The sequence below is a fragment of the Syngnathoides biaculeatus genome, chromosome 23 (assembly GCF_019802595.1).
Source record: "Syngnathoides biaculeatus isolate LvHL_M chromosome 23, ASM1980259v1, whole genome shotgun sequence".
Classification (NCBI taxonomy): Eukaryota; Metazoa; Chordata; class Actinopteri; order Syngnathiformes; family Syngnathidae; genus Syngnathoides; species Syngnathoides biaculeatus.
The window spans coordinates 20533850-20547358 of record NC_084662.1 but is presented as its reverse complement, the minus strand read 5'-3'; the positions used below and the strand labels follow the sequence as shown (position 1 = coordinate 20547358).

At 40.4% G+C, this 13509-nt stretch overlaps 1 protein-coding gene across 1 annotated transcript; it reads left to right on the top strand.

Moving 5' to 3' along the window:
• Positions 1 to 1266: 1266 nt before the first annotated feature.
• ankef1a (ankyrin repeat and EF-hand domain containing 1a) lies at positions 1267 to 9715 on the top strand. The gene is made up of 10 exons (XM_061812236.1): positions 1267 to 1679; positions 2045 to 2280; positions 2654 to 2815; positions 5565 to 5764; positions 6489 to 6638; positions 6731 to 6854; positions 6949 to 7753; positions 8346 to 8572; positions 9315 to 9430; positions 9519 to 9715. The coding sequence occupies exons 2-9, from the start codon at positions 2091 to 2093 to the stop codon at positions 9425 to 9427; spliced, it is 1971 nt and encodes a 656-aa protein (XP_061668220.1). The 5' UTR covers positions 1267 to 1679; positions 2045 to 2090; the 3' UTR covers positions 9428 to 9430; positions 9519 to 9715.
• The last annotated feature ends 3794 nt before the right edge of the window (positions 9716 to 13509 follow it).

Below are 13509 nucleotides of genomic sequence, written 5' to 3'. Positions count from 1 at the left end.
GGCCCTAGAACTTTTAATCCAACCTAAAAATAGAAAAACTGTTCAGCGTGCAGTTTTTCCCCCTCCCATTATGCAAAATTGACCATTAAAAATGTGGGTTAACTTTTAGATAGAAGTAAATGCAAATAAGTGCAGTGTGCGTCCTTTGGCCAGCCCATTTGATCATAAATTGCACTGCCGGGATTTCTAGCGCGTTTCGTTGCCATGGCACCGAGTTGCGCCCTGGCCCGAGTAAACATCGTGAGGCGGCGCTTTGACATAGGAGAAAAATGCTATTCCGGAGTAAAGTTAACATGCAATCTTTCGCCTGTATCTGTCTTTAATGTTCACAAAGCCAAAAGAATCCCCCTTTTTGTTTTTAAGGAAATGTCGGGAAAACGATCATCTTCAATGGACGCGTAACTTCATAGTGCAGGCGAGTGCAGTCGTGATTGCATCTTACCCTTTCTTGTTATGATTGCATACCAGTACTGTATTTTTGTATTTTATTTTTTTTATTTTGTATGCACATTACGCAAACATGCACCCGCATCCAAAGAGAAAAACTAGTATGTAAGTGAATTGGTATTGGTACAGGGTGACGTCACGTTGCTATTCATTACAGCAGAAACAGCGTCACACAGATTTATGCGCATGACGTCACCCTATGTACAATGACCTTGCGCCTAACCCTCCCCACAACAGCTGTGCAGAAGTGTCTGTTCAACCAGTAAATCATTTTGTTTAGGTTTGATATCATCCTCAATGATCCTCATACCATCAAAATGAAATCCACACGTTATGTGAAAAAATAAGGCGAAATGATCTTTTTACTTCTTTACAAGTGGATCAGTGCCACTTCATCAGGTCGAGGTTGACTCAAAAGTATACAGATGTGCGTGATGCTTGAACAGTATACTGAGTGATCACATATTGTGCTTTGTGTTCTTAAAAGCAGTGGAGGAATCAATAGTCATTCATTTAATTTATTTTGACGATATTGATATGGAGAAGTGCATTTATTAATCAGCATTACTCAGAACGACCTGAAAAAGACGAAAAGCAGGGTACATGCATAAAGATTTTTAACATGAGAGACACCACTCATGACAAGGGAAAAAAAACTTACTGTGGTTTGCACAAAATGACCAACACAGCTAAATCACACACATGCCAATATTGTAGCTCAGTTGACAGTCTCCTCAACAAAATTAGATGGCTTTTGTAGTACCAAGACTGACCTGCAAAAGGCAACATGGTGCCAAGAATGGACTTGGACTGCCAAAATGTACCACGAAGAAGATGTACTTGTTGTAGTCATAGCAGTAGTAGTTCTAAAACCCGAACAAGAAATAGAAGGAATTAAGACACCTGCTTTCGAGTACACTGCGCTCACGATACTCATTGGAATAAATGGGTTGTAAGACATTTTATACAAACACTGACCACGACCAGTTGCTCCTCAACTTTTGTCCGCCAAAAGTGCAAGCTTCGGGTGATCTCAATTGACAACTGTTCCATTTCACGTGACAATCGCCGATATTTATGGCATAAAAAAAGAGTAAATCCTTCTCGCCAGTAGTTGGCGCAACACAGTGACAGTTTGATACATCAGTACACCATGTTTGTCAGGGGAAAAAAAAGGTCTGTTCACAATTGTGAATTAAAATTTGATGGATCAAAAACTACTTGTGATATTGGTGAGTAGTCAAGATTAAGTAGTCCTGGTATCGGTCTGGGAAAAAAAAAAAAGGGTAGCGGACATCCCTAACACAAAATTCAATATTTACGATTGTCAGCCCTGAGTGGTTTCCAAACAAATTAAAGAGGAACAATAACACCCACTGCAGGTTATATGAAGTCCCGTAAACTGAATTTGGCAAAAGGGGGAAAAAAATACTCAAAATGTTCCCCATTTGTCAGGGTCTGTGTACCCTGCTAAATGCTCACCAATGGGGCAAAGTGAAACATAAAACCCCACCTTTTACCACAATGTATCTGCTTATTTTACTTATCATGGATTGTTTGATTGTTATTATTATTATGAACAGCATCTTGTCAACAGGTTGTGAGTCGCTTGTATTTCCCTGTCATCTGTGTTCATCGCAACCATGACTGGCAGGGAGGTGGACAACCGCCTCCAGGTGCTGCAGAGCTACCGCTTGTTGCAGTACATCCACGAAAACGATGAGGCGCAGATCGAGGAGATGGTCCACCTTGGGGTGGCAAATCTCATTAATCTCACAGAGCCGCAGAATGGAACTGGGGCGCTTCACATGGCAGTTGCAGCCAACAATCAAGGTAATTCCTCAGTACCACTTTTTTTACAAGCTTGGATTTTTTGGAGCGGTTTTCCTCACTGGGGTTGCAGCCTATCCCAGCTGACTTTGGGCAAGATGCAGTATACATCCTGGTTGCCAGCCAATCACTGTGCACATAGCCAAACGATCATTCACATATTTTTTTTTACACCTATAGACAATTTTGAGTATTCTATTAACCTGACATGCGTGATTTTAACATATGAAAGCCGGAACCGACATTGGAACCCCTTGGACAAAAAATGCCTCCCTTTTAAGTCTCTTAAAAACAGTCAAAAGCCAAGAAACAATGGAAACAAAATAGTTCATTTCAATATGTCATTTGATGACTTGTATCTCCAACACTTCCTCAGACCTGACGAGGTTTCTCCTGTCCTTGAGAGCGCACCCTGACATCCAGAACAAGAGGGGGCACACCCCGGTCATGTTAGCGACTGAACTGGGCAACGACGGCATCGTGAAAATGTTGGCTGAGCACGACGCTGATATGAGCATCCAAGACAATGAGGGCAAAGGTGAGTCAAGTACTAAGTTACAATACTTCCGTTTGCTGTGTGGTCTCATAGTATAGTTGTTACAGTGGAACTTTGCTTTGGAACTACTTTTTCAATTGAAAATATTTGGAAACCAATCAATGGATCCTAGATTTTAACAATTAGAGATCAAAGATGGGCATCACACAACTTCATTTGAATTCAAGTTTAATAGGAAAGGATAGACAATATGAATGTTGTACGAGCGCGATACTGCCGGAGACAAGTTCCTTGTGTGTCGTTACACACTTGGCCATTAAACCTGATTCTGATTCTGGTGTCTTCCCTAAATTAATGAATTTTCCATCTGAAATTAGATGAACGCAATTTATTTGCCTTGTCCAGCGCATCAAAATGCATGGAGAGCCTTTAGACATCAATGAGCTTGTGATAATCCAAACAGCTTCAAGCACAAAGCTTAAAGCCCTTCTTTTGGGACCGTTTACACTCCTTCACAATAAATATACAAGGTATCATCATCACCTGAAAATTGCATTCTTGGAGAGTCATTTGGAAATGTCAGATTGAAGGAGAAAGGCACGGACAAAGCAGCCAAAAGTGAGTGTGGGTAGATGTAAATACAGATCAACCTCTTGTGAAGTAACTTGATCGCAAGGCCTGTCCTTCTCCATGGTGAAAGTCTAGATGAATATCCTCTATTTGCCGGCATCATGTTACACTTTTCACTGGGACCACATCACCATTCACTCAACTAGGCATGTTTTTTCTTTCATGTGGAGCACAACCTTTCAATTGAATTTGCTTAAACCATTTTAAGTCAAAATCAGGATTATTGGTTTTTGACGATTAATATTCTTGTATTGTTATTGTCAGCACACACATGGCCCACATCCCAAAATCATGCATTGATTGGAGACCGTCAATTGCCCCGAGGTGTGATTGTGAGTGTGACTGTTGTTTGTCTCCATGTGCCCTGTGATTGGCTTGCAACCAGTTCAGGGTGAACCCTGCGTCCAGCCCATTGACAGCTGGGACCCTAGTGAGGATAAGCGGCTAAGAAAATGGATGGAAGGATGGATGGATGGATGGATGGATGGATGGATGGATGGATGGATGGATGGATGGGACTTATGCACTGAAGAAAATATGTATTTGAACACCCTGCTATATTGCAAGTTTTTCCACTTGGAAATCATGGAGGGGTCTGAAATTTTCATTGTAGGTGCATGTCCACTGTGAGAGAGATAAAAAATCCAGAAATCACAATGTATGATTTTTTTTCAGGATTTATTTGTGTGATACAGCTGCAAATAAGTATTCGAACACCTGAGAAAACCAATGTTAATATTTGGTATAGTAGCCTTTGTTTGCAATTACAGAAGTCAAACATTTCCTGTAGTTGTTCACCAGGTTTGCACACAGGCATTTCGGCCCTGTCCTCCACACAGATCTTCTCTAGATCAGACAGGTTTCTGGGCTGTCACAGAGAAACACAGAGTTTCAGCTCCAAAGATTTTCAATTGGGTTTAGATATGGAGACTGGCTTGGCCACACCACAACCTTGATATGCTTCTTATGGAGCCACTCCTTGGTTTTCCTGTCTGTGTGCTTTGGGTCATTGTCATGTTGAAAGACCCAGTCACCACCCATCTTCACTGCTCTGGCTGAAGGAAGGAGGTTGTTCCACAAAATCTCACAATACATGGCTGGGGTCAACCTCTCCTTAATACAGTGCAGTTGTCCTGTCCCATGTGCAGAAAAACACCCCCAAAGCATGATGCTACCATCCCCATGCTTCACAGTAGGGATGGTGTTCTTGGGATGGAACTCAACACGGTTTGTGGAATTATTACCAAAAAGTTCAATTTTGGTCTCATTTGACAACAAAATCTTCTCCCATGTCTCCTCTGTATCATCCAAATGGTCATTGGCAAACTTAAGACGGGCCTTGATATGTGCTGGTTTAAGAAGGGGACCCTTCTGTGCCATGCATGATTTCAAACCATGACGTCTCAGTGTATTACCAACATTCACCTTGGAAACCTTGGTGGTCCCAGCTCTTTTCAGGTCATTGACCAAGTCCTGTCTTGTAGTCCTGGGCGAATTCCTCACCTTTCTAAGGATCACTGAGACCCCACGAGGTGATATCTTGCATGGGGCTCAATTGCGCTTGAGATTGACTGTCATGTTTAGCTTCTTCTATTTTCTAATGATCGCTTCAACAGTGGACCTTTTTTCACCAAACCTCTTGGCAATTTCTCCGTACCCCTTTCCAGCCATTTGGAGTTGTACAGTTTTGTCTCTAGTGTCTTTGGACAGCTCTTTGGTCTTGCCCATGTTACAAGTTTGTGTCTTACTGATTGTATGGTGTGGACAGGTGTTTTTATGCAGCTAACGACCTCATACAGGTGCATCTGATTCAGGATAATACATGGAGTGGAGGTGGACTTTTAAAGGTGGACAAACAGGTCTTTGAGGGTCAGAATTCTAGCTGATAGACAGGTTTTCAAACACTTATTTGCAGCTGTATCACACGAATAAATCGTTAAAAAATAATCACACAGTAATTTCTGGATTTTTCTTTTTAGATTATCTGTCTCACTGTGGACATGCACCTACGATGAAAATTTCAGACCCCTCCATGATTTATAAGTGGGAGAACTTGCAATATAGCAGGGTGTTCAAATACTTATTTTCTTCACCATACAATACAGCTGCAAAATGACCCCGTTATCAAGTCAGAAAATTCACGACCCTCCCTCCACTTTAGGGGTTCTGTTCTACTGCATCTACCCGACAAAGCGCCACACACGTTGCCTGCAGGCGGTGTTAGAGTACCAGGCAGACGTGAACAATGTGTCATCACAGGGGACTCACGTCTTCCAGTTGATGTGCCAACACGCCAAAGACTGCGCCCCCATGTGTCACATGATGTTGGCCAAAGGGGCTGACCCCAATGCAACAGATCAGGTAGATGGAGGTTGCGAGACGACCGCTAATGATCAATCGACAGCAGAATATTTTGTGGGCTCACCATTATTTGTTGATCGTATCATCTCACGCTATTTGTCTCGGGGATATGTTACAGACTAGCCCACAATATGTGTGAGTCTGATAAACAGACAATATTGAAAAAAATCATAGTTTCTTCCCTCCCACATTCTGTAAACACATCTAATGTTACTAAAGCACACTTAAACAAATTTTAAGAAAAACTTAAAAGTATTCCTAAGCACCTGTTCAATCTCCCACTCAGACAAATCTATACAAGCAGTGTGCTTGCTTCAAGCTATTTTACACAATATAGACCTGACACATACAGTAAAAGAAGAAAAGAGAGTTGTATCATTAAACAACAAATTGTTCAACCAGACCAAATCATTTCCTCAAACAAAAGTCAGCTAGCATTATTCTAACTCGATGCAAAACATCAGAGAAGGGCTAAAAAAAAAAAAAAAGCATTAGCAGGATGTTTACACTTTTAGAACCAAACAGAAATATCACAAAAATACTGAAATATTGAGGACCTCGCCACAATTTCCCCACACAATTTGACTCACTGAAAATGGCCCCGTTAAATTGGAACACAAAGGTGATTACACTTCCAGGAAGTCATGACTTTTGTTCTATTCATTGTTCTGATTTAGGTAGAATTTACTTCCATCAGCATGGATGTTTGTTCTCTTATCCTTAGAAAACTGGCGTGACAGCGTTGATGGAGGCTGCCAAGGCTGGATCCCTGGAGCTTGTCAGAGACATTCTCAAAAGAGGGGGGAACCCCAATGCCCTGGACCAGAAACGCATGTCCGCTGTGCACTATGCTGCCACGGGGGGCTTTTTTGAGGTGAAACAGCTGAAACTGCATTTGTGGAATCCCTGTAAATCAGGATAATCTGTGAATAAAGTTCTTTTTTGATTTGGCCTTGTGTCTCCTAGGTGATTGTGCTGCTGTCTGCATTCTCAGCAGACATGAGTGTGATTAACGTGGACGAGTGCACGGCCCTCCACTTTGCCGCTACAACAGGCGATGTCAACTGCTGCAAGTTCCTGGCCCAGAGAGGTATGGGGAAGTTTTATAGGCATTTTAGAGATTGACTTAAAGTTACTGCTGCCTCCAACAGTAAAACTTCATAACGCTTGTGTCTCACGTTCAGGTTGCAACGCCAAAGTTAAGAACTGTGACGGTTTCCTTGCACGCCAAATTGCCAAAGATGCTGGTCACAAAGCGGCTGTCAAGGAGCTGAGGAAAGCAGAGCAACAGCGGGGCAAAGAGAACACAGATGAGAGTGCCTTGACAGACGTGTGGGCTCTGACCCTCCATGACTGGTCTAACGAATATGAACAAGATCTCCTGCAAGCCTTTGATCGCGAAAAGGTTCCCTCCGAAACATTTGCCTCCGTTTTGACAAAATTAGGCGCTCCGGTCACCCAGGAGCAGCTCGAGTTAATCATCTCGTTCCACGGGATTGGAAGGGACCCCACTATAAACGTTAATGACTTCATCAAAGGTGCCAGCTACATCAAGAAACCATACCTTCTCCTCTCTTATGTCCCCAAGAAGAAAAAAGGTGGGAAGGGGGGCAAGGGGAAGAAGAAGCCCAAATTTGTCCTCCCAATGCCCATTTGTACCCTCCCCCCCGAGCTCAAGCCCAGACGGGAGGATGGAGGCCCACCAGAATACATGATTGAGACAATAAACACAGAGGACATCCGAAAATTGGACCAAGATCTTCCACCAGAACATCCTGTGGTTGATGACACTGCATGGTACTTAGAGAAGCCAGATAAGATCTACCTCAATATCAACTACCTTGTGAAGAATGGAGATATCGAGGCTCTGGAACTGGCTTTCAGTCAAAGGATTCCTGTGGATGTTCAAGATCCGTTTTACAAGACCCCGCTGATGGTGGCCTGCGCCATCGGAAACTACGAGGTGACTAAATACCTCCTTGACAAGAGGTAAGGAACGTCTGACCTCAAGCTCTTTCTTTAGAAATTTCAGGACAGTTGGGGGGTGATAAAATTCTGTTAGCCTTCGTGTTAATTGCGCAAGATGAAAATACTGTCTTCTAGGGCTCCTGTACATTACACACCTTTAACTGCCCTAACACCATCCTTTATGACATCAAATGATGAAGGACCTATTTTCACTAAATTCATGAGTCGGAACAAGTGCCAAATGAAAGCAAGCAGTTTGTGGACAGATCTTTTTAACATGCCTCGGTTGAATTCACACTAATATGAAAAAAGTTAACTTTGTATCACAACAAGTCCCATTTCCTGTTGTACGATTAGCATTCTTGCTTTTTTGTCATGAATGGTACAATTCCATGATGGTCTTACAAAAATCCCAAAAAGCAAAATCGCATGTGGTGTCAACCGAGCTTGCTTACAATTGAACCTCAAATTCCTTATCTGAGTTTTGCGACATATTTCAACCTAAAACCTAAAACATGTTGATTCCCAAACAATACAAGCATTTACATTTGTGAATGGCAAAGTCTTCAAACTGTGTGGTAAAGTCCCAGTGTGGTTCGATGGCTCCGAACAGTGCCGCAGTGGACATCTGTGACCAGTTCTGCTGGACGCCGCTTCACCATGCCGCGCAAGCTGGCAAAGTGGAAATCCTGGAACTGCTGCTGGAGGCTGGGGCCAGCATTGATGCTCAGACCATCACGGGGACCACGCCCCTCATGGTGGCCATCCAGAGCACTCACATCTCCTGTGTGGAGTTCTTCTTCACAGCCGGCGCCAATGTCTTAATGGAGAACAAGAAAGGTAACGTATGGGTCGACAGTAGAAATCGTGATCAAGCAGTCTATTTTCATCTTCATTTGAATTTCCCCTTTTTTCACAAATGTAGCATGAGTTAACCTTTTGCTAAAATTCCACAAACAACAGCGGAGAGAACCTTATTTGCTCCAGGATGTGTTACTGTTATAAAATCATTTGTTCAATGAGGGGAAAAAAATTAAAATGCTACTCACATTTTGCACAGGTTGAACTTTTGCTATCATAAGGTTGCAATTTTAGTACACTTGTCATTTAAAAGCCAAATTAAGTCAGATAACTGCCCATTTAGACCAAAACTTAAAATTAATTGAAGGTCAGCCATTGTAAACATGCTTTATAATGGTGAAAAGAAATTTTATAACCTTTAAAAGAGGATTTTGAATATTTTCCTGCCACCACACAAGTTTTTTGGTGACTGAAATTTGTCAGAATTCAAAATACACAGGACAAAGAATGATAGCAGACTTAATATCCACTGCCACTGTCTTGCTATCCAATAATGGGTGGAGAAGTTGTTGATTTTAATTTGCTATAATTCTGAATTCTGATTCCTCTCACACATTTTGGAGTTATCTAGTACAAAGGCAATGAACTTCTGAGGTACCGCTAGACGTGTGGCAATCTTTGAAGATTTTAGCACGACCAAAAACATTGTTAGAATTTTTTTTTTTTTAATTCCATGTGAATGCAGTGTTAACTTATGGATAATTTTTCCTTTCGCTTTTAGAACAAAACTGCCTTGACGTGGCGACCGCATTTGGCGACGGTGCAATTTATCAGTTGGTCAAAGACAAGTTTGAATCCATGCCTAAACCCAAAAACAAAGGGAAGGGGAAATGAAAGGTATGCAATTAACACCGTTGAAGGCACATCTCAATTGAGAGTGTCCAAATCTTTAAATATTTGTATTATTCTCTGCTCTGTTTGACAGGGATAGCTGCAACTCTTGGAATGCGTTCACCCTAAACCCTTTTTCATCTCTTTCTTTGCCTTGGTCCACTGTCAGCTGAGTCTTGTACTTGAAGAGAATTTGAAGAGTTTGTTTTCAAAATGAGACATATCCGTTTTTTTCATTTTGAGAAAAGGGCTTGGTATTGAAGTGAAAACAATAAACTCAATTTCTAACTATTGGGGGATGGAAAGAGATGCTAAAAAGTAACTAAACACCATACTACAAAAAATATTGGCTTTAATATTCACTGAGTTTTTTTGATGACAAATTTCATTTTTTCTCCAAAATGAGACATATCCAAACATTCTATTCTTGGCAAAGTGAGACATATCCAAATTTAGACTTAAACCTTCAGGAGCAGCTGTATTTTTTTTAAAAAAATCAGTTGCTTTTGATAGGCAATCATGAAAACTATTTGCCTTTCAACATTTCAAGCATTTTAAAATAATATTTAAGACCATGACCACCACATTTAAAGAGTTAGGTATCAGAAATAAGGGTCAGTCACCAGTCACAATTTTCACAATTAGCTCACTAATGTCAGATGTTGAAAAAGGAGATGAAAAAATGGGAATTTCTTTTAAAAAGGTGTTTTTCAGTTATTTAGAAACTGTTTGCTTGTTCAGTTTGAGGTCTTGGAAAGGCTGAGTTTACATCATTGTAATTTTGTGTATCTGTATGCGATTCTGCAATCCGACATCTGCAGGCATTGTGTCACTCAGTTGATTAATTTTGTTTATAAGTTGATGTGAGATCATTAAGAAAGTAAACTGCTTCAAACCAGTCTACCAAGGTTAATATGGGTTGCGAGGGATACCAGCAGAAAAAAAATAGGTAGTCGATCTCATACACACATCTCCAAAATGAAATGTGTTTCAAACTCACAAATTCACTGTTTGAAATCTGACTCATTGAGTCTGCTTTCTTTTGATTTTATTTATAGCTGTCGCTGTCGGGGGAAAGAACACTGCAGAATAGGATATAAGTCTGTAGTAATAATAACAGCATTCATAATGCTCATAGACAGAAATTGAGTCTACACCAAGGGTGTTGATTTCCTTTTAATGTCAACTTTTCTTAAGTCATAGCCGATAACTTTCCTTATGAAAAATGGTAAAAAAAAAGATTGCATATAATTATAAAAATTTATTCATTAATTAATGATCGTTGGTGAAATATTTTGAACATCAAAATTACTATTCAAGCATTACACAATCATAGACAAAACAGTATGTTTATTACATTCAGATACAATGGTACTTGGATGAGAACTGAAGTATTAAATTGCAATAATTTCATAAAGAATTAAAATTAAATAGGAAAAGCACCCTCACAATGGGACAGCCTGCAAGTAAACCAGCACAATCACTGATTCATTTATTCGATATTATTAAACATTGATGAACAAAATACAAGACTTAGTTCAGCTTGAAAGCAAGAAACACTGTAAAGATAAAATCGACAAAAATGCATGCCAAGGATCCAAATAAAAAAAACATGGTAAAATGTATCACATGGCAAAACAATGAAAAGGTTTGCTACTGACTGTACTGGATATTTTTCAGTGTAAACAAAAACAATCTACAAAGATCAAAAGTCTTTATTTTCTTTCAATTCATAAATAGAAAATAAACTTTACTGATTCACACATCAGTAGATTCTATTAAAAATAGAATTCATGTAAAAGAAAATCCAAATGTGATAAAAAAGAAAACAATAGGTCATCTTCACAAAGAGAAAAAATAGGGTCTACTATCATAGCAAGCGCTTCTTCTTTTCTGACCCCGTTTCCGCTGGGTTTCTTTTCCTTCCCAGCTTCATTCTCTCCGGTGTCTCGTACATAAAATCAAACTCGACATTAGCATCTCTCAAACGTGGGCGCACCCATTTTGGATGATGATGTGGAAGATACCGGAACTTCCCTCTAGACGAATTCTGATTGGATGCTGCTTGCTTCAGCAGCGCACGCTGATTGAACGAAATTATGTCGCATTTTGCTCTAAATAAGATCTTGATATGTCGCATTTTGAAATAAAACGCCTTGGCTCCTTGGCTGATATAGAACGATATGTCGCACCTTCAACAAAAATCAGAGTATCCCGATAACTACCATTCGGAGCTGGATAATTTTGGCACAAGTTTCGTAAATCTGAAAAAAATGCCTATGTCGCGTTTTGAAAACAAACTCTTCATTTGTCCTTAATTGAAATAAACAGACATTTTTATCACTTGTCATGTCAGCCAGTGCGACCATCTTAAGTGCAATTAGTCCACTAATTACAGGCCGAGTGGAGGATCGTGTTACAACAAGTTACACTCAAATGCGCATTTAGTTTAATGTAATGATTTTGCTAGGAGGGGTTTTAAAATAGTATGTGGTATTCTGAGCTCAACAACAGCTATTTAATTTTTTTTTTTTTTACAAATTAATTAAGATAACATACATATATTAATATTTTAAAACTGCCCTGTTCAACGGCATCACCATGCAAAATGGTGGAGCTGTATGCCTTTTGCGCCACAAAACTTTTGCTGTGTAACATGGAGCTTGAAATACTCCCTCACGTTATGATTATTATTATTTATTTTGATATTTATCCACACCACATCTGACAATTTTGACCTTTTCTAAACAAATTCCTTATGTGTTACATACTTGGCCTAAAGCTGATTCTGATTCATACCCCACTTTATTTTGAAATGGCTATAAACACTGTATGCAGTGCCTTGCGAAAGTATTCGGCCCCCTTAAACTTTTCAACCTTTCACCACATCTCAGGCTTCAAACATAAAGATATATATATATTTTCAAGAATCAACAACAAGTGGGACACAATTGTGAAGTTGAATGAAATTTATTTGATATTTTAACAAATAAAAACCTGAAAGTGGGGTGTGCAATATTATTCAGCCCCCTTGCATTAATACTTTGTAGCACCACCTTTGACTGCAATTACAGCTGCAAGTCGCTTGGGGTATGTCTATCAGTTTGGCACATCAGAGACTGAAATTGTTGCCCATTCTTCCTTGCAAAACAGCTCGAGCTCAGTGAGGTTGGATGGAGAGCTTTTGTGAACAGCAATCTTTAGCTCTGCCCACAGATTCTCGATTGGATTCAGGTCTGGACTTTGACTTGACTTTTCTAATATCTGGATAGGTTTATTTGTGAACCATTCCATTGTAGATTTGGCTTTATGTTTTGTATCATTGTCTTGTTGGAAGACAAATCTCCATCCCAGTCTCAGGTCTTTTGCGGACTCCCAACAGGTTTTCTTCCAGAAGGGTCCTGTATTTGGCTCCATTCATCTTCCCATCAATTTTAACCTGTCCCTGCTGAAGTAAAGCAGGCCAAAACCATGAGGCTGCCACCACCATGTTTGACAGTGGGGACGGTGTGTTCAGGGTGATGAGCTGCTGTGCTTTCACGTCAAACATATTGTTTTGCATTGTGGCCAAGAGGTTTGATTTTGGTTTCATCTGACCAGAGCACCTTCTTCCACATGTTTGGTGTGTCTACCAGGTGGCTTGTGGCAAACTTTAAATGAGACTTTTTATGGATATCTTTGAGAAATGGCTTTCTTCTTGCCACTCTTCCATAAAGGTCAAATTTGTGCAGTGTATGACTGATTGTTGTCCAATGGACAGACACTCTGACCTCCGTTTTAGATCTCTGCAGTTCATCCAAAGTGGTCATGGGTCTCTTGGCTGCATCTCCGATCAGTCTTCTGCTTGTTTGAAGTGAAAGTTTAGAGGGACGGCCGGGTCTTGGTAGAGTTGCAGTGGTCTGATGCTCCTTCCATTTCAATATGATTTGCTTCCACAGTGCTCCTTGAGATGTTTAAAGCTTGGGAAATCTTTTTGTATCCAAATCCAGCTTTAAACTTCTTCAGAACAGTATCTCGGACCTGCCTGGTGTGTTCCTTGGTCTTCATGATGCTCTCTGCACTTTAAACAGAACCCCGAGACTATC

Excerpts from the sequence above, each read along its gene's own strand:
- ankef1a (XM_061812236.1), top strand. The coding sequence starts at position 2,091 with ATGACTGGCAGGGAGGTGGACAACCGCCTCCAGGTGCTGCAGAGCTAC. Across the intron at positions 6,639-6,730 it reads CCACGGGGGGCTTTTTTGAG|GTGATTGTGCTGCTGTCTGC; the intron begins GTGAAACAGCTG and ends TGTGTCTCCTAG. Across the intron at positions 8,573-9,314 it reads CTTAATGGAGAACAAGAAAG|AACAAAACTGCCTTGACGTG; the intron begins GTAACGTATGGG and ends TTTCGCTTTTAG.